General features: G+C 31.3%; 1 protein-coding gene across 3 annotated transcripts; it reads left to right on the forward strand.

Annotated features, from left to right (window-relative positions):
• Positions 1-281: 281 nt before the first annotated feature.
• On the forward strand, positions 282-26,016 carry LOC113398774 (synaptotagmin-4). 3 transcript variants are annotated; one of them, XM_064216947.1, is made up of 10 exons: positions 282-499; positions 15,698-15,820; positions 16,119-16,294; positions 17,155-17,306; positions 22,460-22,594; positions 22,975-23,088; positions 23,565-23,676; positions 23,982-24,109; positions 24,558-24,750; positions 25,026-26,016. In XM_064216947.1, the coding sequence occupies exons 1-10, from the start codon at positions 448-450 to the stop codon at positions 25,140-25,142; spliced, it is 1,302 nt and encodes a 433-aa protein (XP_064073017.1). In that variant the 5' UTR covers positions 282-447; the 3' UTR covers positions 25,143-26,016. The 3 variants fall into 3 exon arrangements, with proteins under 3 accessions (XP_064073017.1, XP_026493448.1, XP_026493449.1); XM_026637663.2 differs by having other exon boundaries at positions 283-499; positions 15,695-15,820; XM_026637664.2 differs by having other exon boundaries at positions 283-499; positions 15,695-15,820; positions 16,119-16,288.
• The last annotated feature ends 276 nt before the right edge of the window (positions 26,017-26,292 follow it).

Raw genomic sequence — 26,292 nt, forward strand, 5'->3', positions numbered from 1 at the left:
ACCTAATGACAAAACAAATGTTGACTGGGTGTTTTATGTCAAGGGTAAACCTTGGCTAGCTGATATATAGGATTAATAGCTAAAATAAGGTAAAAAAATATAGTAGATGTCAAAAGGCTGAAAATATGTTTTTAAATTTAGTCAAATCGTGACAAGATTGTTATGATGGCATAACGTCATCGCAATTCGAAAGTACGCACGTCTTCCTGCTGTCATCTGTCATATGACGTCTTTCCGCTACTAGGGACAACGCATGCGCGGCAGAACCCTTAGGACGCCTGCGCGACTACCCTCCAAATATAATCGATAGTGCAGTACAGACAACAGCCTGTTGGGTTAAACATATTTTTGCGTGTTAATATTAAAATACACGGTTTCTTGAGTTCTCGTTGTATCTAAAGCTACAAGGTGTCGGTATCAACTAACGTCCTTCAAAAAGCACTCACGATGAATATTCTGACACCCCACGACGGACCTGATATTTCACCCATCGACTCCGGTAAGTGATATTGAAGTAATTTATTTTTTACAACATAAAAACATACAATTAAGATGAAATACAAAATTATTAATTATACCATTTAATTTTATGGCAACATTTCTCGAAGTATGATGAAAATATCTGAATAATATGGATATTCTTGATGATGCGCAATTGATATTATTTCGCTTACGGAACAATATGACTGTTCTAAAAGGTGTTTAACAATGAAAATTAATTAAGTGAGAAACTAATTTCTATACGAAATTGCTATGAGTCACGATATTGAATTTATGTTTAAGTTTAAATCATTCACTAAGTTCAATTATATATGCTTTAATATAAGTTAAATTTCAAGAAAACCTAGATCGATGACGTATCTCATCATTCTCCATCTCGATAGAATGATATCCTATATTATGTGGGTGTTCAATCTGCGTCATTACAAAGAACGTCGGTTTAGTCCATTTCTATCGGATTTATCTATATAAGATTTTCACTTTATATAACTATTTTTATTAAAGATGTTTTGAGGTTCAAATTAAACGTTTTTTGTAATTATTATAATCATATGTTTGTAATCGCGTATAATCATATACGAATATCATGATATATATCTATGACGGTTGAAAGTGATGGCTTATCAATAAGATAATTTCAATTGTCCATCACAATCAGATCAATTACAGCTCTTGAAATAAGTGTTAACAACAGTTATGATAAAAAGCCTTCACATTAAATACATTGTCGTTCGCTGTAATTTCTTACAGTTATATAACGGGTATTGATTTATATTTTATTACATACATATATATATATGTTGAAAACAACCGTATCTGTTCATATATTTTTAATCGATACATGCATTATGGATTTGTTAAGCACGAATATTATGCCCCTTATTAATTTTGTCAGCTTGTTTATTTTTCAGTGCGTCATTTCAAACAAACTCGATATAGCTAAAAGTGTCACCTAGTGTAATAATTTAATACATTTACATATACTATTATGAAATATGTGTCTAGAAATAAGATATATTGTATGAGATGAGAGAAGTGACCATATAAGAAAGGTCCCTATAATTTACTCCCGTCGAATATAGTTTATAATATAGTATAATCATTTATATTATACATAGTAATAACTCGTTGCCATTTTAAAGGTTTTAGGGAAATTGAAAATAAAGTTGCATCAACTGGAATGATTTTTGCTTATCAGTAATACATAAGATACTATTTATATATGTACATGTGTAGATGTTGGTTGAGTCTCTTAACGTGAAAAGATTGGAATCAAGTGAAGTCGAGAACGCTGCGCCAAATGTAATCGTCAAAAATTGAAATGTTTTCAAGCCGTTGGTTCGTTATGAATAATGGCTGCAACAAAATCGATAATATTTCTATGACCTCCGTTAACACGCTCGTGAGTCATACGAGCGCGTGACGGATAGTTTCAAATTATATATTATATGATTAATTAAAAAAAACTATAAATAACAAAATGTGATCTTTTAAAATATTAATTTACAAAATAATATAAAAGAAGAAAAACTAATCATTTACCTATTACCTTCACACCGTCCGATATTTAAGCGTGACGCGTGACTATGTTGTATATCTACTTTTAATATTGTTTTATACAATACTATGTAATATTAAAATTATCAAAAGAACGTTTTCGATTGGGTTATTAAATGAATCTAGTATCAGTAGGTCCCTTTACAATTATAGATGAGACAATATTTATTAAATTTATTTTAATATCCAAGCCTTAAAAAAATACGAAATTTTTTGATGTTTACTACTTTAGATAGTATTATTTAGACACTCCTATGCTACCGATCTCCCAGTGGGGTATTTTATGTATACAATGAATGTTTCTTTTTGTTCGTACTATACGTTCGCGTATCGTCCATCCGTTTGTATGGAAGCACAGTGCTGTTGTTGTGGGCACGTGCGTGAAGTATTTTTTCGTAATCCCATTAACGTACAATAGGTAGCACGCAAATCGTATCAGACTTAAGAAAAGTATTTTTATCTAGTTTTTATAAAGATCAGCTTTATTTATTTGTACAGAAGTAAAAGTCAACAAGATATTAGTAGTTTTCACACGTAAGATTAACTGTTGGCAATTGATAGTAAAGAATTAAGACATCATCATTAGTTTATCAGTATCCCATATATTTAGGATCGGCGTAAAGTATTTTACAACGTTTAAAAATGAGGTTTAGACAGATTTTTACAACCACTTGCCCGACGCCAAACCGCCTTGGGTATCGCTTTGTTGTTTGTTATCTCTTCTTTTTTATACTTAACATAGAATTATTTTCTTATCCTATTATCAGAAATCCCGATTCGATAGCAAACCTCAGGTCGTAGGCGAACCGGCAAGAGTAACTGAAGAAGAATTATTTTTCTAAAATTATAAAATAAAATTATAAATTAGTTGAGTTGTAGAATAATAAAATAAATGTTTGTTTATAGATATATATTATGGTAATAGTATTGAGCAACCACCTACAACGAGGCAGGTTTTTTTAAATAAAAAATTATAATATAACGCGTAAAATTGACACAAATCTGACTGTATGTTCTAGTCGGTCTTACTCCTATAGTGTTATTTTAAAAAACCGAAGGCCACCCAGTTTCGAAATTTTTGACAAACAACCTAATTTTAAATTTACAAAAATATAATTGAATAATTAAATAGTCAAAACAGCCACAAGCGCCACAATAATAATAGTAGTTACGTTTCACGCACCTATAAAAAAAGCCTCAATATAAATGGTGGCGCGGTATTAAATATTTACCTCAAACTTATGTTTAAGTTAAACGACTAATCTATTGAATCATTCACACAAGTGGATTTTAAACATCTTTCAGGATTTGGGCAAAAATACACAATGAATTCTGTAGAGAATAAATCCGATTGTATTCACTTAGGGATGTTATATATTATATACGTATAACCTTACAAGTGTGACATTTAACCTTAGTCAGAGGTCAGTCTGGGCGTTCGAGGGATGCTGACTGGCCGTTTTGAAATGTAGGTTTTGTAAATATTTCAACCACATATGGATAAGTTATAGTTTTTTTTACCTTTTTTAGATGTTTTTCTTTAAGTATCTTTGATTTGTCCTTGTTATATTCTTTATTTGGCAGCCTCATTTCCTCTAGTCTTACGCTAGCCTATACGGTCGCAGATCTCTGAGGTTCAAACCCAGGCCGGGCCCGAAACCTTCCCGGATTGTCGGATTGGTCGTCCCGTCGGATTATGAGATTGCATAGAGTTGGTAGTGTTGACAGGGAATAGACAGAGTATTTCATGTCATGCTCACATATATGTTTTCTTTAATTTCCTTAAGAATATTTATTAAATTGATATTGAGTAAATCCATAAACGTTAATTTGCATAAACGTTGATTTATGTCAGAACTATTACATATAAAAAAACTATACTATGTGGAACTATAATTAACCCATGGAAGCCAGTAAAATATTTTAATTTTTATGTATGTAGAATATTAGGTCGGTTTCACGAGTTCCCTTAAACGCATCCAATGTATGTATATACATACATCCATATATGGTATGTACGTTTTATTTAATTTTCTATCGTACCGTTTTATTTTCTATGTCGGGTGGTATAAATAGAAAAAGCTTCAAAGTAAACTATGTATATTAAATTAAAATATATATTTATATATTTTATACACAGTAAGTACAGATGAGAACTAATATAATTATAATATTTTATAGGCAAGTTTGGAAGATTGAAGACTCTTTATTAACGAATATTTTTGTTCTTTTTTTAAACAACCTTCAATGTTCAGGCTTCATACGTAATATTAATAATATTTCTAACTTATTAATAAAATAATTTATGTACAACACACACCCGCATTGAATCCCAGGTAGATGTAGTATTACTCCGAGGAATATCGATTCCATTTTTTCGGGCGACGATTCAAGCAGTCCTTTTAAAAAGAACTGTTTGAAAAATGTTGGAAGATAAAATGATAGTGGCCAACTGCTTAGATAAGCTTGACGAGGTACGCAGAAACGAACCCTTTGTTTGAATATTTCGTCGTAATTTTAACAATTGTAAATTATTTATATTCATTAGCAACTTTTTTCATGACTTTGTAAATAACTTTTATAAAGTCTTACTATTATAAAGAGAAACTCAGCAATCAAGCAAGCTGTTTGTGTAGAATATAATTGGTGTTAAACTTGCACTAGATTCTATTAACTTAAACACTTTATTGCTTTTTCACTTTGACACCACTCCTGACTCGCGGCCGAAGTTACGTTCGTAAATTATTAATATACATATAATAATAACTGAATGCTTTAACTATTCCGAATGTATTGCAAAGTCATTACTCACTCTACGGTGGCTGGGAGAAATCTCATACAGAGATAAACTCTTCTTTAAAACTGTATTATGTAAAATATTTTTAAGAATATAATAAGCACTGAAATTAAGACTTCAAATAATGAACCTATTTTATGTACCAAATTGATAGTGCTCCTAGAACGTCTCTTCAAAGACAATCAATACATGGAGAGCGGGTTTCGGCGAACTGATCGGTACGTCGGCGCATTGCATATTATCCGGCTTTCTCATTAATTTTCATACAAGGTTGAGTGCACACCACACGGCAACAGGCTTAAACGGAATACTTATACGATTACATAAAATCGATTCTCGGTAATTCTATCGACTAAAGAAATAACTTCAAAACGATCAACGTTTTGGAGTTATTTCAAATGGAAATAAAATTGTTTTCTTTTTACATCTCAGTATGTTATCACCCCACTGCTGGGATTCTTCTTATTCTTCTATTAAAATAAAAGAAGGAGGAATGTATATAATTATTTAATATTTTAATTGAGTTTCAATTCCAATGAGCTACGGCGTAGAACCGTAGAGGTTAGAATTGTATACGCGTATGTACGTCATTTATCTTACTAATTATACAAAACAAAGTTTGTTTGTATAATAAAGCTATAAATAAATAATATAGAAATTGTGTTAAGAAAATAATAATATTATATATAGGTAGATTAAGTTATTTTTAAATATCTCCGCATGAATTAGTGCTGCCCGCACACTAAAGTGTATCGAACTAATTTTACTTTGTCGTAAAGTTATTTCATTAGACAACAAATGTTGTCTAAGAATTTCATACAATTGTATGATGATATTAAAATTGATTAAAGTAAAGGCCCCTCTCTTTTAGTGACAAGGTTTGGAGTTGCTGTTCTACTACGGGTTTATGGACACACGTGGGGGATGTGTGTGGCACATACAAAGTAACCTTGATTTATCCCTCACCCTTATGCTATTATTTATAGTCACGTCAAGCACGTGTGAAACTCATTTGTGTTTTATTTTTAACCTTCTTTATTATCAATGTGTCAATTAACTAACAAATAACATAACAATAATTAACAAATTTCGGATGATTATAAAGTTTAAAAATTATGAAAAGTAAATATTTAAAATTCGGTTTAATTGTACACTCCACAACTCAAATAATTATTATTTAAAATTAAAGCGTCACCTTAGAATTTCGCCAACCATTGCAGAAGCGAGTAGGAATTGAGTAGCGTTGCGAATTAATTCTTTGACAATTTTATTTTCGATGTTCGGAATAATTCGATATAATAATACGTCACTAATTATTATTGTTTTATAAGCATTTATCCAACTCGCACACAAGATCTAACAACTAGCAGGTAACATTCCTTCCGCATGAACGATAGTATTCAACCAAAAACCGATAAAATGCAATAAAAATATATTAATTATTAATAAAATAGTACTTATGAAGTAACGTTGCGTAATATGAATCGTTCGCTATTAATTTATTTGCAGACGTAAGAGGATTAAAGGATTTATTCCCGAGCGTTTTCTATCCATTACTATGATTGCTAATGGAGTACGATACATACTTATAGTATTTTTTTAAATCTGTTCCTTTTTAAATAAATTATATTTAAATTTTATATAATATTATATATATTTACATTTTATCTTCGAGCTATATATATACTATGATTGCTAATGGAGTATGATAGGTACTTAAAATATTTCTTTTTAATCTGTACCGTTAAAAATAATGAGAATTTTATTTTTTAAAGACATTAGATATATTTACACTTTATCTGTGGCCGTTAATATATATGTATATATAGCTTTTTCAATAGTTGACTTGTGAATTACTCTTTTGTTATGTTACTATTGTTTGTGGTTTTATTTATGACATACAACAATATTTTACTATACTTATCGAACGTGTAATATTTTATATGTTTTATACGAATATCATAAATGTATAATATCATGAGAGTAACTTTCACTGTTATCTCTTCACGCTTAAATCGCTGAACGATGATATTGTATGTATTGTATGATTGTATGTGTTGTTATGGAGTTTCAGGGAACGACATAGACTGTTTTGAATTTACACCTCGAGGGGGTAAATTGTGGGGCGACGATTTATTAGCTGTAGATAATGTTTTATAAATTAAGTGTGGATTAAGCCGCAGGTTAGTTAGTAGTATAATAAAAATGTTTCTTTCGATTGTAACCGAGACGAGTCCAGTAGTTAGAACATCAAAACCTTAAACTAAGATGGGGTTCAAACGAGTTCAAGTACCAGTAAGTGTTAACTTACAGTTACACTTATTTTGTTTTTACAATTTACTTCGTGAAGAGAAACGTCGTCAGGAAATCAGCTCGGCTTGGTTGAAATTCTGTAAAACTTAACAATCAAATTTATCTTTATATAAACCATCAATATATATAATATTTATATTTATTTATGTGTAAAATAACTCTGATCTGATAGATGAGATCATTATTGATTTTGTAAACTAAACAATCACTTTTAAATTATTTTTGAATACGCAGTTTAAAAATTATTCTCATTAAGAACAAAGTGTTCTCGTATGATTTTAACATACATATTTCGTGGAAATGTTGATGAAATGATTTATGATAAACTCATTTGAATTAAATTAAAGCTTATCTCGTAAGACGTATAATTAAAACATCAACGCAATTTACCAGTATTAAAATTTTTACAAAGAGATATTTTAATTAATAAATCCTTCAAGAAAGTAGAGGTCGTGTCACATGGCTCGGTTCTATGTAATCAATATTTTTATTTTTACCCGCAGACGTCCTTACCTGCCCGCTTCTATTAGATTTTATTGTTTGTCGTAAATTTCTATTTACTTACAAAATATATAACTCTAGGACTATTATGTGATAAAAGTTTTTACAACTTTTGTTTAAATTTCGAAAATTCTATTTAACTTTTTTAGTACATTTTTGTAACTTTATGCTTATATATGCAAGATGGTTTAATTTATACATATATTTATATGAAAAATTATTATGTAAATTTGAATAAACAATATTTTTTTGACTATATATAATTGATGTTTTATTTGTACTAATTTTCAAGCGGCGACGATCTGCACAGTAATTATTTTAACAATGTTGATTCGTATTTAATATTTACATATTTAATTATTTAACTCAGACGTAAGCGCCAAAAATTACATTTACAATCACAGAGGTCATAGCGTGTTCTTTTTAAAATTAAATATTTTATTTATGTAAATTCACATTAGAACATTAAATAGTTACAGTAAATAGTTTTCTTTAAAATGTTTTGTAATATATCAATGTACTGTCTAACGAAATTAATTAAAATGAATTAAAAGGTATTGATAAATATGCAGTTTGTGATACTTAATAATCTCAAGTATTCTCCTGAATTTTCTATACAACTCAACACTACTATCTAGTCAACTTTTACGATACATTAAATTACGTCCACGAAGTGATCTTGATAAGATGAAACACTTACTAGGAGTCCCTACTTAGAGAGAAGATTGACAGTGAAGTTGACGGAGGTCGCCTTGAGACTAGATACTGGTAAAACATTTATTCATAGAGAGATTATTTCTTATAAAGATAAACATACATTTCTACGTTACAATGTACAATGATCGTTTCATACATTCAGGGGTGTTATATATACAAAGATATTTAGTTTGACTTACCTATATACTGCTTAAAAAAAAGAGTGTTTATTTCTTATAGAGAGTTAAATGAACTAAAAGATCGTTTTATATTTAGATATACATTTGGGATTGTATAAATCAAATACAAAAATATAATTTATCTAAGAGACATGGATTATACTAAAAGAAAACAGTTTAAAGTACCCACTACACGTAAGTTTTTATGAATTCAAATATATACATAGATATGGTGGCTTAATTAATTAATGTGCTGTTTACAGTTTGTACTTGGCTGACGTTATTTAAGGACGTAAGGGGCTATCATCTAGAGGGTTCCTATGAAGTTTTATTTGCCGTCCGTGTGTGTATATTTTACTTTCACCAATTCTATTTTTTTTTTTCGTTCTTATCTACATTAGCATATAATCCTAAAGAGATTATATGTCTGATCGCGCTTATCAGGATATACAAGGTCAATTAAAAAAATTGATTTTTTTTTCGTTAGAAACATTATTTATTCAGAGAGGTTTAAGAGGTTTAGGTGGTGCGTGGGGAAGCGTGATGTTATGTAATATAATATGAGGATGGAGCAATAAGTTTAACGCGAGTAACGTAACTCGGAGCAGCTAGTTCGTAAAAATATCTACATATGTTATGTTCTTAAATAAATACAATAAATAAAAGGCTTTAATAATTCAATTATTTAAAGTAGCTCATTTATAATAAATCTAATTAATATTATAAATGCGAAAGTCAGTATCTTCGTTACGCTTTCACATTAACTCTTCAAATGAAAATCAAGAAATTTTGCATAAACGTCAGAGCTACAGAAGAGGATATAGACCTCCCCACGTGGCCAAAGTGGCAGGTGAAAACCTGTCTGTATATAAAAGTACCTACTGAGTGTCTTTCCCGTTCGTAGAACCTCATTCAAATGCGGCGGCAGTTTTAGGTTTAATTAATCTTGTAAAATGATTTAAAAGCGCTCATAAGAGCCTACTTAGTAAAATATATTTTAATTTTGTAAAGTGAATGTACCTACTGTAAATTTAAAAATGTATTAATTTATAAAGTTTGCCGTGAATGTTTTATCTAGATCAGTTTATTTGATAAATTTGATTTGAACAACATTAAATTACAAGTCAAAAATAATTTATTCTAGCTTTTAATTATTTTTATATTCCACGTTTTATTAAGTACCTAATCTTAATTAACTGACATTTGTTCGTTTTCTTTGTAATTTTTTTAGCTCCTTTATAAAAAGAAACTTCATCCGTGGGTAATTATTCCTCTTCGTACAAAAGAGGTTTTAAATATAATTCTGTTATTGAAGATATTTGTTTTGTTTTTAGCTTGAATTCCGAAGTCTAAACAAATCAAATCAAATTCCTTTGTTCAATATAGAAGCATTTACTTTTTGATTATCAAATTAAACCATCGGTTCGGAAAACAAAATATCCTGGCCTGAGACCTGAGATTAACCGACGAAAGAAACACAGAAGCTTTTATCTTGATTATTTAGTGTAAAACCTGAGTTTTAGGATATGTAATATTTGTACAGCAGTTTCGATTTTCAGTAGCTGATAAAAAAAAATCATAGCCAAATATTTAGATATCATAGGAAAGAATTTATGTAATTGGCGTTGGAACTCGACATCGTTTCGAACTTTTACAAGAAATAATAATTAAATATTATGTTGTAAAATCGCCAGTGGAAAGGAAGAAAGGTATTTTTAGAAAATGAGATTAAATGTCAAATTACTAAATCTCATTTCCCAAACCTTCTATTTTGGCGCTTCAGCTTTTCTTCCTTTTCGCCACGCTTCTTTTTCTTAGCCGTGTGTTTTGTAGAGATTATATATATTACGTATTATAAATAAAAAGCAGTGTCCTCACTGGTCGACTTTCTAAGCACAGTTTACGCTACGACTATAATACATAGAGATAGAGAATTTGAAAGAGATGTTCGTTTCGTAATATAGACACGATATAAGTTAGTAATTTTGGCTTTAGGGCGGGTGCCCTTAAGAGGGTTCTTAGTTTCAATTTCGTACACGACTTTAAATACATGAAAGCAATATTTACGTATATAAAAGTATGAGTCACATATATTTATATACGTTCTTGGAATTAAAAAAATGCTTTTTAATATCAAATAACCTTTACTATAAGGTCAATCTAAATTATTCGTATAAAAATACACTTCACTTGGTTTATATATAATTAGATTAGAAATTATTGTTGACACGACTCACTCAAGACATAATAATGATAATCTTATTACACGCAATCTGTTTCTTGTGCGCTGGAGCGTAAACTACGTAGCAATACGCCAAAAACGGATTAAGATGTATATGGATATGATGATTATTTTATTTTTAAATAAGGAAGTAAATCCTTACTTATATTATAAAGACGAAAGTGTGTATGTCCATACATTTTTATAAAATAGTTATAAAACTAATTGCTATTTAATGAAACTTTACAATAATATAGCTTGTACATCAAAAAAACACATATGCTATAATTTATAAATATATTGTGTGAAAGTTAACCCAACCTGACAAATAACCCCTAAAACGCGAGCGGAGCCACGGGCATAAACTAGTATTAAATATTACTTAATTGCACAACGAAAATACCTTTCTATTGTCTACCAGCTATTCTTTTGAACGATTTTAGGAGTAGCCAGCTACGACTACGAAACTTAGAAAAGGGCAGTATTAATTTAAAAATAATTTATCAAATAATAGTGTAGTACATTTATTGATATCAATATAGCTTTATTCTAACAACGAATATCAAACGTGTTTAATAAGTTGATAAAAAAACTACTGATAATCACATATAAAAGTAACGTTCCATACATGTGTACGTAATAAATGCGAGCGATAACATTTCCACGGCACCATAGGGTGTCATTAGATTAGGGGGTGGTCTAGGGAGGGTAAAGCTATTAACAGTTCAATAAAGTCAATAGGCTATAGGCAACTTAAATTACTGTACCATAAAGGCATACTATTACAAAAAACTGATTGTCATCAAACGTAATCACGAGTCAATAATATTATTTTCGATTATATTATTATTCAATATTTTTTTTATTTTTTTCCCTCAAATATGCCTGAAAAACAAAAAAAATCCTTATGAAACTTGTTCTGCAGATTATTTTAAAAACATAATCGTTTAATTAGCTTTCCGAAAATGTATAAAAACTAGGAATTTATTTCATAGTAACCGAAATAAAATGATCAGAAAGGACGCTGGTGGAAATTCGTATTCGAACATGACCGAATTCGTACTAAAGGTCGCTCTCTAAAATTCCCACAAAATTGATTTAAAATAATAACCAATGTAAAAAAACTTACTTATTTATTTAACTTACTTACTTAATACAAATTTAAAATTAAATTTAGATACATGAACAGTTCAGTAGCTAAGTTACATTCAGGCATATTTGAGGAAAAAAAATAAAAAAAATATTGAAATAATATCGTTTTCCGTCTCGCATTTTTAAATTTGGACCGATAATTACTGTTTAAATATTGAAAAATATCCAGTGTTTAATCGTTTTTATAAATCAGAAGAAAAAAGTAGATTTTAATCGAAACTTTTTTTTTAATAAATTTTTGAAGTTGCAATTTTAACTTATTTTGAAAAAATCTAAAAAACGTGATAACTCAACAATGGTTCACTTTTGCATCATGCATATGGGCGTTAAAATTATCGCAAATTGTCACCCCTATCACCTCCTAACGGGAATACGTCGAATTACCAATAACCCTGTATATTGAAATAAAAATATAAGATTAGCGGTAGAAAAGGAATCATTAAAGCTTTAAAACGTAATAATATCAAATGGATTAATATATTAAACAGTATTAAGTCAAGTAATAATATGAGCACTGAAAATGGAATAAGGGAGTATGACCACATTAATATTTACGTTTGTACCCTTGTATTAAACATTGCGTCGTTCAACAAATTCTACACAATATGTTCCGACCTAATTCTATTCGAGTTCAATTATTCAGATTATGAATTCAATTTCATTCATGTTACAGAATTGTACTTTGTAACAGTATTTCTTTATTCGGCCGCGTGTCTCTTTGATAAATAAAGGTCCCGATGGGTGAGCCCGGCTTTAGTTCAATTTTGTAGACGATACATTTCGTTGTTCCACTGGAGTTCTGTGTCGGAACTTTTATGGAATTACCGACTTTCTTAGCCAAGAAAGAAATGTGTCTGACGTACATTTTATTTTGTTTCTGTTACTTTCGAAAAGTTCCTCTATAAATATGGCTCGGTATTTTATAAAACACTACACTTCTCAATTTCGTTCTGAATAACCAATTACATCTCGGCGCTACCTATCGCGTCCAGTCTAAACCAACCACTCATAAACAAAAAATCAACAAAATCGTCGCAGCCGTTTAGGAGCTCAGTAGCATACAAAATAATTACATATATTTATACATATATAAAGATTAAAAATAGGTAAAAGTTAATATATAAAGTAATAAATATTCAAGAGTATCCGGTGTCACACAATTATATAGAAGGATATTTAAAATGATTCCAATTCTAGTAATATCTCATTTTAAAATAAATCACTTTTACAAAAAAAAAATGTTAAGATTTTAAGCTTTTACTATTAATTAAATTAAACCCCCAAGTTCTGACCTTGACATTGCCGTAAATAAATTAACGCTATGCTTTTTCTTTATTTTTCCACCTATGACTTCTTACTTCAGATTTTATGAATGTAGGTCATATTTTCTTTTGTGATTAAAGTCACAAATGTCGCCGAGTGCATGTGGAGTCAAACTACATTTATATAAACGTAAAACTTCAAATATACTTACAGATATTATCAGGCTTTAGAGATTAAATAATTAATAAACAAAGGTGCAGTTTATTTACAATATATTCGTTCGTTTATGCTTTATAACGTGATTCATTCGTATGTTTAAAATTCATAGAGGTCTCTCTCTTCCTCTTGAAGTTTAAATATCCCAAAAATCCTTACTCTACTTTGCGAAAGGAATAACTATGCTAAATCTCAATCTCATTTTTTGGAGATCTCGAGATGAGTCAGTATTATTTTATTTTTATTTACATAATTATATATAATATTCATTTTTAAGATAAAAAATATTTACACGTAATAAATTTTAAATTAAGTTTATTATAAAAAAATTCAAGTTTTTATGAACATTTTATTAAGCTGCTTAGAATAAACATTTTAGCGAGTAAAACAGAGCAAGTAGAGTTTTTAGTACAAGGATGTCTTGTGCTTGTTCTAAATTACTTCTGACCTAAAATTTAGTTTTCTTTACAACTTTTAAAGACCTGTCTGTGCGGATAAATGTCTTTCGAAGCCTTTTTACTTTAATTAGACTCTATAATATTCTCCCTTTTAAAACAAGTAATAATGTGTTTTTTAATAAGGTAATCACTACGAAGTATTTTTATTAACCAAACCGCAATGGAGCAGTGTGGTACAATAAACTGCAAGCCGTCTTATCCAAAGGGTAGATTATTACAGACTGTTGCTAGAACTTCTGTAAATATATAAATTGGGTGGATATGCTTATTTATATTAAGAATATTTAAAAATAATACGAATTATTTTGCCAACACTACATAAATATTTATACAAAATGAATCAATTCATTTGATGTTCTAAAAAGATGCAATTTTAAGTAAATGTTACCGCTCCGGACGCAGTTACATCCAGGAGATAATTTGTAACTGGTTTATACTGTAAAACAACAACTAATTATAAACATTTTTTATTATAATTTTATTCACTGAAATCATGTTTGTTATTTTTTTAATGTACTGAGACAATCGAAATTTGAAATTACAACTAAATATTGTGAAGGACACTAAGTGAAATAGGTTGAAAAACATTCGTAAAAAGTAAAAATTAACATTATTTCGAACAAGGCACGTGTAAAAAAATGGTTGAAAAATTCATCCGTTATAATCCGCAACTGCCTAAATCTGTTTGTTTCAAAATTCTGACCCGAATGTGTTGACCCAATATTACTGAATATTATTCAATATTCTATATTTGCCCATATTGCATTTGGTTCTACATGTTACACTAGGTCAAGAGACTTGAAGCCAGACCGAATCGATAAATCTTAGAGACTGGTAACACTTCAAAATTTTAAACACTTTTTATTCTTTGTATGAAATATCTTTCCTTTTCTTCACCTACGGGTTGGTACTTGACCCCTGTGACAGGGCGGATATCACTTACTTACCAAATTATTCCACCGCCTAAAAGTAATGCTTCCTATCGCTGTATTCCATTTTGAAGGGTGAGTGAGCTATAAGCATATAATCCTCGATCCCGTTGTTGGCGACGCATTGTTGATGTATAAGTGTATTACTTCTAAAGTGTCTATAGACATAAGTTAACCTAAAAATAACTAGTGACTTCCTAAAATGAATGAAAAGTTTCTCTATGTGGTCGCATAACTGTGCCATTTTGTGACAAAAACTTTTTAATGGTTAAACTTAGACTAAGCCACATCCTCTGGTTTATTTTGATACAATTTTACGTTGCGGAAGCTAGTGTATGGAACATGTGAATCTGCACTAATAAGTTATTTATACACTAAATTTGTGTTGACAAATAATTAATCTCGTGCTCAGCACTGTCCAAAAGCGTCGTGAAGATGCAACATTTCCAATATTTTATATTTATAGTTTTTAATTCGAGGATGAAATTATCATGGGCTTAAAAACAAGATTAATATACGTCTGACCGAATCAGTAAAGATGTCAAAGCCCGAGAAAATGCCTTTGTTTAGGTCTAGTTCAATAGCAATTACATCTGTCCTCGGGGCATAAGCTATAATCAATCCAAGTTTCATGAAAATCCATTCAAAGACAAAGGCCTGCTCTCCTTTTAAGCAGAAGGTTTGGAGCTTATATAGGTAATGCGGATTGATCGTTTCACATGTGACAAAGTTTTAAGAGAAATTTGACACCGGTTTACTCACGATGTTTTCCTTCACTACGGACCACGACAATAATTATAATAAACAAAATATGACGTCATGAAAACTCAACGGTGTTGCCCGGACTTAAACCCACAATTTTCACCATTGTGTCAATATTATTTCCTTGTGCTAAGATTTACTTTCTTTAGGAGGTGAATGGCACAGTGCGACCTTTTGGGTGTTGGTGGTTGGTGCGTCGGCCCTGGTGGCGGCGGCACTGGCCGTCTTCGCTTGTTGGATTACCCGTCGCCGCTCCACGCTTGCTCATAAACTTGGTAAATATATTTTAAAACATTTTTGCAAAGAAAACGATGAATATTTTGATCATTGATCTAACAATTGTCCAGTGAATATAAATAATACAGGAAAATATAATTTATTATGATATTTAAATGGCAAATATTGTTGAAATCAAACTTATAATATATGTAGGCCGTATTGCCTCCTCAACTATATGACAAGTACTGTATTATATATGTAAATCAACTTGTTGGAAAATATATACATATATTTTGCAACACATTGATTAAGATAGATAGATTATTTCTTCGTTATTATGAAAAATGAACTTAGGTGGAAAACGAGGCCCGGACAAGGCGCTAGTGTTCCAGCCTCCACGTCGTGCCACCGCCGTGCGGTCCCCGGGATCTGCTACGCACTACCTGCGCAAGTCTCCATCGCCGACTGCCGCTGCACCACCGCCGACTACGTCACCACCCCAGCCGCTACCTCCGACTAACCCAGTAATGGTCGGATTGTTATTGATTTCACTTATAAAACAAAATATTGTATTTTAACAAGTTTTTATTAACACTTTAGAACATTTTGTTTTACAATTAATCCTGATTTAATTAATGCCCGATTGATACATTTTTCGTAAAAATATAAGATTCAAGCTACATTCTTATACATTCAAACTCGCACAATTGATTGTGTATAAAAATGCGAGAATAGCTTGGACATCGAGCACAATTATCTGTGTTTTAAATACTAGAAAGGGAAGAAAATTAATTATTGATCCCTCTGCTTGTTCCACGAGACCTTTTATTTCACGCTGAACTTTACGCTATTATAAGTATTATTATAAATAGAGTTCATGGGTTTATTTTAGCAGCATTGAATGCACACTCTTAAGCTCTAGTGCAGTAAGATTATTAAGTTTAAGTCGATAGCTTAAGTAAGTTGTGTTTAATAATAATTCATACATCTATTGGTTAACAACGAATAATCTTATGTTTCAATTACCATTTCGAAAGCTTAGTGCAAGTCCGTCTGGGCGAGTACCACCACCACCACTCATCAGATATTCTAAAGCCAAACAGCTTACTTATACTTAGTCTTGTTGTGCTCCGTTTGAAGGGTGAGTGAGCCAGTGTAAAAACATGTGCAGTGGATATAAAATCCTAATTTCCAAAGTCGGTGGCTCACGTAAGAATAGATAATATTACTTACATGCGCCACCGACCTTATCGCCGATGTCTATGGCCACATGGCCACATGGCCACTTACCATCAGATGGCCTATTTGCCCGTCCGCCTACCTTTATCATAAAAAGGTCCATATAAATATTAATAACAAAAATATTTATATTATTTGTATGTTCGTGTAGCCATCTGGTGGCAACAGTCCGCATACCCCGACAGCTCCCGAGCCCACACCGTTGAGCAAGGAGCTCGCTGATGCCAACGCCACTGAAAAACCAAAGCCAATAGAACCTGAGACGAACGATGGAAAGCTTGGCGACCTGCACTTCAAACTGCGGTAAGTAGATAAAGTTACTATTCTCAACAAAATTCAATGCAGAGTTAAAATATAACAAACAGTTCCTTGAATTTTCCGTGATTTATTTATTAGCTGTTTCCGGTGAATTCGAAAGCGTTGTGTTAAATATTTTAGTACAGTTTCGTGTTTTGTTGAATGTTGTTTCAATTGATTTACTACAGTAAATGTTTAAATTTTAAAAACATAAACAAGAGATTTTATTTCTTTTTAAAAATCTTTTAGCAAGATTTTAAATTTACCGAATCCAACAAAAGGCCATAAAGTACTTATATAGCAAAATACAATGCACAACAATTAAAATATTTAATTAGGTAGTAGATTGATATATCTATAAATTATACTTGTGGTTTCTTGCATGTAACAAACCATACGTTTATTGTTGGTATCTTCAAATAAACGAAATTAATATCGTAGATTTGTGTATCCATATTATATATTTCTTATATTATATTAGCGGTGGATTCCCGGAGTTTAAGTTGAACCCGCGATTTTCAGTTAGATCCACTTGTTCTATCCGCTGATTTATCTCTGCATACCGACATCTGTGTATATTTAAAAAAAATAGTCGTTTTTTGCCTCTAACAATTTATCCACATACTTCTCTTAAAAAAATAGCAGTGTACAAAATGGTCAGTAAACTATGCGATGTTTTGTAAAAAAAACTTTTTTGTAACATTATTTACAAGCCGTATTTATGTATCTCCCAAATATAGGTACCTATAATATATAGGTATAAATATGAGGGACATACGAAGTGCCTGAATACAACGTAGGTACAATAAATTGTTGGTCTTAAAAACACCTAATATAAACTGTCTTTCACAACATGGCATTCGAATGAAAACCTTAAAAGACGTTACAGTTTCAAAATGCGTGTTCGAATAACTGACTGTAGGCATTAAACTTTAACTTTGGCAATTGAAATTATCAAATTTTGATCTAATACTGATTGATTATGTTCACAATAAAATTACGACTCAACCCAGTTTATATATTACTCATATTCCTCATATATGTTCTCATATATATAATTATATAAACTAATGAATAAAAAAAAGGTATAAAAAATATACCTACTTACGCGCTAAGCGCACTTTACATTTTCTTTCTTGCTAAGACGGAACGGATGTTATGAACGGTTTCGTAATAACTTTACACAAATTATTTTTCTATATCAATTACGAGTAAATGGCGTTTTAATTGTCGCTTTTTATACAGAAATAAGGCAAACGAAAAACAAAGTTAATGTATTTATAGACAGAATCAAAAAAAGGGTAAATTTCACGATTTTCTTAAAAATTTATAGTGTGGGCGTAGATGAGGTATTATTAGGAATAGCGTTTATTTTAGTCTGTTCGCAATTCTTCTTAGAAACCATTTCTATACTTCGAACTTAGAAAAGCAATTAAATTAATAATAACTCTTACAAGGCAATTTTAGATCGCTACAATAGAACTGATTACGTCACATTATAGAGAACATTATGTAATGGGTAACTTCAATTAATTAGACGATATATTATTGAAACTGAATTTTATTAGCCGTGGTGGTTTAAATATGAGATTTTTAACTTGAGGTTTTGGTTCAAATCCGGACAAGCATCAATACCTTAATTATGTTAAAATTGAATTCATGTTCTTCATGAGTCGAAAGAAATTCTGATACATATGTATATCTTTAGCCTCCATGGAGTATTTTCCATTAATGATATGAACGTACAGTCATTTAGTCAAAATATCTCAAAGTCACATTTTATTTCAAAGACGTACATTTTAGTCTGTTCGCAATTCTTTTTAAGAGCCATTTCTATCTTTGAAATTTACACCCACATATATACATATATTTATCATTATACATACACTATACATACAGAGATGTATTCAGCAGTCAGTCATGTTTGATAGGAAAGGGGGAGGTAATAACAGGCTCTGTAAGTTGAGTTAAGAAATATTTAATGAGAGTCCCCGTCTAGCTGTGTCTAGTACATTGCATGAAACATTCATGCCCTCTTACGACGTCGCGTTTCTTTGGACATGTGCACTTTTGCTACAGAATTTTAAACACACTGACATTTTTAAACCGTTTTTAAGAATTCGATTTTATGAATTTAATTTCCGGACTTTGTTTACATCACAAATAAGTTTTTAGGATTTACCGGCAGGAATATGATTAACGTCACCACCTTTTAATTATTTTTTAATAAAATAAACTTAACAGATATAATCTGTAATTTGTATTTTTTAATGTCTCTATTCTTAATTCTATGATGATAGTATGTCAGTTAAACTCGTATTCGTAAACTGACGTAATGAATGATCAAATAAATTGCAAAGTATACGTTTTCTTTATTCTGCGTGACATTGCTGAAAATGTAATCCGTGCCCATTTGGCACAACTAAAATCCATTAATTTAAGAATTGTTGAATATTTATTTTTTTAAAGCAAAGATCTCAATTTGTAAGTCTTTATTACGCAAGTGACATAACATCATATTTATTTTTAATAATTATGCTAATGTTATTAGTAATGTGATTATGCCGATAGTTATTCATATTTAATAAAATATAATTTATTTCAATCGTAATAAAATGAGACCTTTATACCGTTATCATATACCTAGGCGTAATATATTTACGTAATTGACTTATAATCGAACTTATACTTATTTAAAAATGTATATTATATCATTCTATTATATTTATACTATGGTCATGTGTCTAGTGATAAAATCTGTGAATCAGTTACATTCTGTGGACATTATTAGAACAATTTAAAAATATACAAATCATCACAATACTTTTGATCTAATAAAACTCTCTAAACATTGAAACTGCTTTTCAGAATGTTTATCCTAATGCCTGATATCCGTGCAAATATAATAGTCAGAAGAAATTTCTATACCTACATCAATAATTCCGTCAGCAAATACGCTGACGACATTTGCTATAGCCGTACAGTGTGTAACCACAAAATCGATAACGTGTGTACTAGCTTTGTATTAACCACAGGCTATTCCACACCACCTCCACGCCACCTCCATCCCCTCGAGGGGGGATAGCTAACAGATTTATCAATAATTATTCTCCTCATCACTAATTGTGTTTGTCTGTTGTACACAATGTTGTTTATAGATAATATATATTGTTGAATATGTTTTATTCGCTATTTTTCTTGCACTTGTATTTATCTCTATCTCCGTCCCTTCAGGATCAAATATTCTTTAATGTAAATGTATTATTATACTTTTTAATTATATCTAAATTATCTAACATATCAAGTTTTTTATTGTATAGTCTGAGATAGCTTCGTGGTAAGTATCTGAATGACGTGAATCTTAATTAATGGTTAATCTGAATTGTAACTTCAGATTAACCATCGATTATGTCCTATGATGACCTATGATGAAATGGAGATCGGATTTCTCGCAGTTAACTGCATATTCTGTTACAAATAATTACTAGCGACAACATCGAGTTTCCATAAATTATTGTCGTAATCAATGTATTCGGTTTGTGATTATTTTTTTTATATAAATCGTATGATTTTGTTTTAGTTGCGTCAATTTCAAAACTAATTTTAGTTTTTTTTTGCCATTCCATATTTTCAATTTCGCCATCCACATTCGTTCGAATTACAAATATCGTACCTGTACCTATGAATAAATATTAGTGTAATATACGATCTTTTTATTCATAGTCGTAGTTTTCTAAATGAATTGTAAACGGTTAAATATTACAATATGTAATAGACATAAAGCAAAATTTAAATAAGAAGTATTTTTTATTATTATTATCTCGTACAACCCTGGTTTGAAGGTTGAACTTCATATTATACAATTAGATGTTAGATAAGAAGGACGAGTGCCTAAACTAAAGCTATAGAGGGTTAACCTTGCCTTCACTCTTATCATTATTTATTATTAAATATATACAAATCTTGACTGCGTTTTTTTTAATTATTGAGTTAATATCGTATCGGAACGGTCGTATAATAAAGACGTGCGGTTTTACAGCTGTGACGGTCGGCTGCTCGGCCGTAAAGTCGTAACGTGTTTACTATTTATCCGACATTATGTAACACTAAAGAACTGACTAGACTTTTATTAAAGCATTCGGCTTATCTACTAATACAGAATTATATTATATAAACGTATTGTAATTTTTTTTTATAAAATTGTATCTGTGCCAGACAAAAAGAATGTCGCTAATATAGAACAATCTATATTAAAGATTTGATACTGAAAAGCGGCGGGGTGCTTTGATATTAATTTATAAAACATGTCAGCTTAATAACACAATTTTATGTTTCGTCCGGCCGATTTAATATTAAAATGATGCAGAGTTTAGTCTGTTATTAATTTTAATATAATTTTTAATATACGACCTCACTTTTTTTTACTTAGATTTAATTATCTTGCCCGGGAGTCCTGAGACGTGAGACTCTAGAAATATATATTGACCACCTCCGTTGTCGAGTAGTTTACACCGGTTTTCATGGGTACGCTACTCCGAGGTCCCGGATTCGATTCCTGGCCGAGTCGATGTAGAAAAAGTTTATTAGTTTTCTATGTTGTCTTGGGTCTGAGTGTTTGTGGTACCGTCGTTACTTCTGATTTTCCATAACACAAGTGCATTAGCTACTTACATTGGGATCAGAGTAATGTATGTGATGTTGTCCAATATTTTTTTTTTTTTTTTTATTTTTGTTTGTGAATTGGTTTTTCATACCAAACAACAATAGTCTGTAATGCTGTCAAATGTGATCTGTGTAATGTGACACAGGGTATAAAATTACATTTTAGATTCCATACTTGACGGCACACGTAAGGAGTGGTTTTTACTTATTGTAGTATGTAGTTATATTAACGCTTAACATTTACACGAATTAAAAAAATAACTTCACACTGTGGAAGCCCGACTTGGTATTAATACCGCTAAAAATCAATACTTATATTTTAGTTCGAAGAGCGCTTCAGCCGTTTAAAGTACAGGCACGTCTTGAATTTATACATACACATACTCCAACTATCGATATTATCTGAATTGGTGAACACCTGGCCGTCTTTTATAATATGTTCCGTCTAATATAATAGTTGGTTATGTAAATATTAAATAATACAATCTCTTTCACAGATATGAAAATGAGAAGAGCGCTCTTGTTGTTTCGGTCGTCTCCTGCCAGGGTTTGCCTGGTCGCGAGCCCGCTGGACCAGACCCCTATGTCAAGCTCCAGCTTCTGCCGGACAAACAACACAAAGTGAAGACAAGGTAGAAATTATGTGACAATTGTTTAACTTTATTTAAATTAATTATGATTGAAAAACATTTTTTAGCAATTCATATTACTAATAAGCCTTCAAAGGAAATATATGTGAAAAATTGTTATAAATAAAAATATTAAAAAGGCTTAACAAATATAATACATAATTAATACAAATATATCATTTGCAATATATAATTTGCACATTGCGCTCCTATGTTGAGATATGTTATGATAACACAAAATAACATTACCAGAGTTGTTGCCAGAATGATGATCCTACAAATGAATTCTGTTAAATTGTATTTAAGTAAAAAAAAAATAACTTTCACTATTTTCAGTTTTTATAATCTTCGAATAATTATTACTTGTTAATTTCGTGTTGTAGAGTTGTACGGAAGACCCGTTGCCCGGTGTACGATGAAGACTTCACTTTCTACGGCATCGCTCCCCACCAGCTCGCTGCGATCACTCTACATTTCGTTGTTTTGAGCTTTGACAGGTAATGTCAGAAATCTTGTTAATCTGTGGTAAAATTTCAAATTATAACAGTACCAGCGAGTTTAGTAGTTCCTAAATTTTGATGTTATATTAGTTATGTTTATATATGTATGTAAGAATTGGTTAGCTCCATGATAAATATAAAACAAAGTTATAAAGAATCGCCATGTTTACCCATATTATTATAATTAAAACAAAACAAATATAACTAGTGATTAAGAAAACTAAGATGTTACAACGTTTTGTTGGTAAACAAAAACATTCTAATTCTAAATTTAAAATTCCGTAAATCGTAAATTGCAATTGATCCTCACACTACAATAGTTTATAATAGAATTATCCGTAATACAATAACTCAGTAATTTTTAAATTCCCTTTTTATAGATAAGTGAATCAATTATACAATTGATAATAATTTAAGGGTAGTATAATATCATCAAATTATTATCAAATTATATTAATGATTACCGTTTGCAGATACTCCCGCGATGAGATAATCGGCGAAGTGGTGTCGCCTCTGTCCACTCTTCAGCTGCACAGCGGAGAAGCTACCGCCCTCTGCCGTGAGATACAACCACGAAGCTTGAAGGTACTTAACACATTCTTTACTGATATTGAATATAATAGAAAAAGAAAAATAACCACCAGGGCTACAATTAGTACTCTATTTTTACTCCTGGCTTTTAAGGTATAGGTTGACGATACCTAAAGAAAAACACTGTGCTGTTTCTTCCGGGTTACAATATGCAGTGTGAATCAGTTGCTATTAAGATATTGTAGTTCAATGGTATTTCACTTTGAAAAATGGCTCTATGTGAAGTGCGCCTGTCGTTTGTACGTGTATGTATATTTTTATAAGGATAATTTGTAAGTATTTACTATCCCTGTGTGCAGATGCGTAGCGTGGGTCGCGGGGAGGTGCTGGTGTCTCTGTGCTGGCAGCCCGCCGCCGCACGCCTAACTGTCGTGCTGCTAAAGGCCCGCAATTTGCCCAAGATGGACGTCACTGGACTTGCTGATCCGTAAGTGCTTTAATTCGCATTGTAGAGTTCAAAGGCTTCTTAACATTATCAATTAACTTGTTAAATATTGGTGGTGAAGGAAAGTACCATGAGGAACTGTGTCATATAAAGTTATGGCCCATGTATATCAATAAATCTGCTTTATAGCAGCGTGGTGTAAGCTACAAGCTTCTCTAAAGAAGAGGAGGCCATAGTCCAACGAGACGATAAACCGACTTCTGACGTCATATTACTCACTCACAGACTTTTTTTACTGTCGAACAACAATGCATTGTTTTGTTATTATAAAGATTTTGAAGAGCGAGAGACAACATCTCAATATTTTGATTAAAAATATATATGTCTTTCCGTAAGGTCGTTGTCAATATCTAAGGGTGACGAGAGGTGACCGTAGACGACAACTTAGTGTCTTAAAATATTTTCTTACATTTGAATCTTATTTCAATAGATATGTCAAGATGTACCTGCTGTATAACGGACAGCGTATCGCCAAGAAGAAGACGCACGTGAAGAAGCGTACGTTGAATCCAGTATTCAACGAGTCGTTCGTGTTCGAAGTGCCGGCAGCTCCCAACGCCACGCTCGACCATGTCTCCCTCGAGCTGCTCGTCCTCGACTGGGACCGCGTTACCAAGAACGAGGTATTTATAATCATAGATGTCAATTTTAGGTTAATATTAAAGAACTAATAGTAGACCATTTCATGGTGGTTTGATTCATATAGATAAATACTCTTGAACGAAATAAATGTAACTATACTTTAAAAAAAGTTCTCACAGTATGCAAGACTTAGACTTCCGATACACAAATACTTTATTACGGTATTTGCGCTGAATGTTCGGCAGAGTGACGATCACTTTTTGTGCAGAATTTGGTTAATATAAGTTGTTTCAAAGTGCGTTTGTTACCTGTGCAGGTGATCGGTCGGCTGGAGCTCGGCGCGGAGGGCGCGGGCAGCGCGCGACACCACTGGCGCGAGGTGCAGGCCGCGCCGCGCCGGCAGATCGCCGACTGGCACAAGCTCAAGGAGTGAGCCCTCACTGACCCTCCCCACGCACACTTACCCGCATCTTCATTCACAATACCGCAAAACCCCTATCCTAATTAATTATTCTATCCTTTAAAACCTTAACACTGGTCACACACAATGCTTAAACGTTGAACATCATGAGTGAAGAATTTCCAATGTGTCACCTGTGAATCTTCACTCCTGACGCCTGATGTGCACTCGCGTTATAGAAATACCAACCTTACTTAGATTGAAGCTCAACATAGAAACGCATACATATTTAGTTTGTACATCCCTGACTTATGTATGAAGACATTAAACTATTTGGATTTCTTCCATACCACTATACCTTATAGTACCAAACACATTCATTCTATCCCTGGCATAACTGCTGCTTACCGAACATCATCACAATTATCATAAAAATATATTTTCAATGTACCTTTTAATCGAAAAACATGTCAAAATAGACAAATCTAAACCCGAGTCAATGGTTAAATATTACAAACAGTGATGGAGTAAAGAAACACGTTGCGAAATCAGTTCCTCATTTTATGTGAAATATATGTGTTTAATCGTAGAGGCAAAAAATATATTAACACAAACAAAATCTCAGCTAAATATCTCCTAAACAAATGTCGATTTGATTTTATGTAAATGACATTAATATCCCGTTACATATGATATGTTTTATTAAAACATCTACTGATTATAAAATTAAATACATCGTTTAATAGTCTCAAAATGTCATCATTATCGAATGGATATTAACGAATTTTAGTCTTGATCGTATTACTGGACGGTCCAAATCGTTTGAATATTGCACAATCGCATATATATTTATAAAATAATCGTGTATAATGTCTTATTAATAAACTATGAGGTTACAATGTTTAGTTAAGATAAAGTATTAGACCGCATTATACTATCGCCAAACAGCAATACTTTCCACGATGTAGACACGAGGGGTATAACATTTGTTTCCTGACGCCGATAAAAAACGGTTGTGCGTTTTCTGATAAGCGCAGTTGATCATTTATCATTGGATGGTCCATCAGCTGTTTTATTACCTATTATAAATAATTGAAAAAATATACATCCGTTTTGGAGGAATAATTATGAGAAAATTGCAATACGTTCGACATCCAAAATTATTTCTTTTCTGGTAGTTGGA

This window comes from Vanessa tameamea, chromosome 14 (assembly GCF_037043105.1).
Source record: "Vanessa tameamea isolate UH-Manoa-2023 chromosome 14, ilVanTame1 primary haplotype, whole genome shotgun sequence".
NCBI classification, from domain to species: Eukaryota; Metazoa; Arthropoda; class Insecta; order Lepidoptera; family Nymphalidae; genus Vanessa; species Vanessa tameamea.

What these genes read in the sequence shown, in the direction of transcription:
- LOC113398774 (XM_026637663.2), top strand. Translation starts at nt 448, where the DNA reads ATGAATATTCTGACACCCCACGACGGACCTGATATTTCACCCATCGAC. An exon ending in GTCACTGGACTTGCTGATCC is followed by an intron (nt 24,110 to 24,557) that starts GTAAGTGCTTTA and finishes TTATTTCAATAG; the next exon opens with ATATGTCAAGATGTACCTGC. An exon ending in ACCGCGTTACCAAGAACGAG is followed by an intron (nt 24,751 to 25,025) that starts GTATTTATAATC and finishes TTACCTGTGCAG; the next exon opens with GTGATCGGTCGGCTGGAGCT.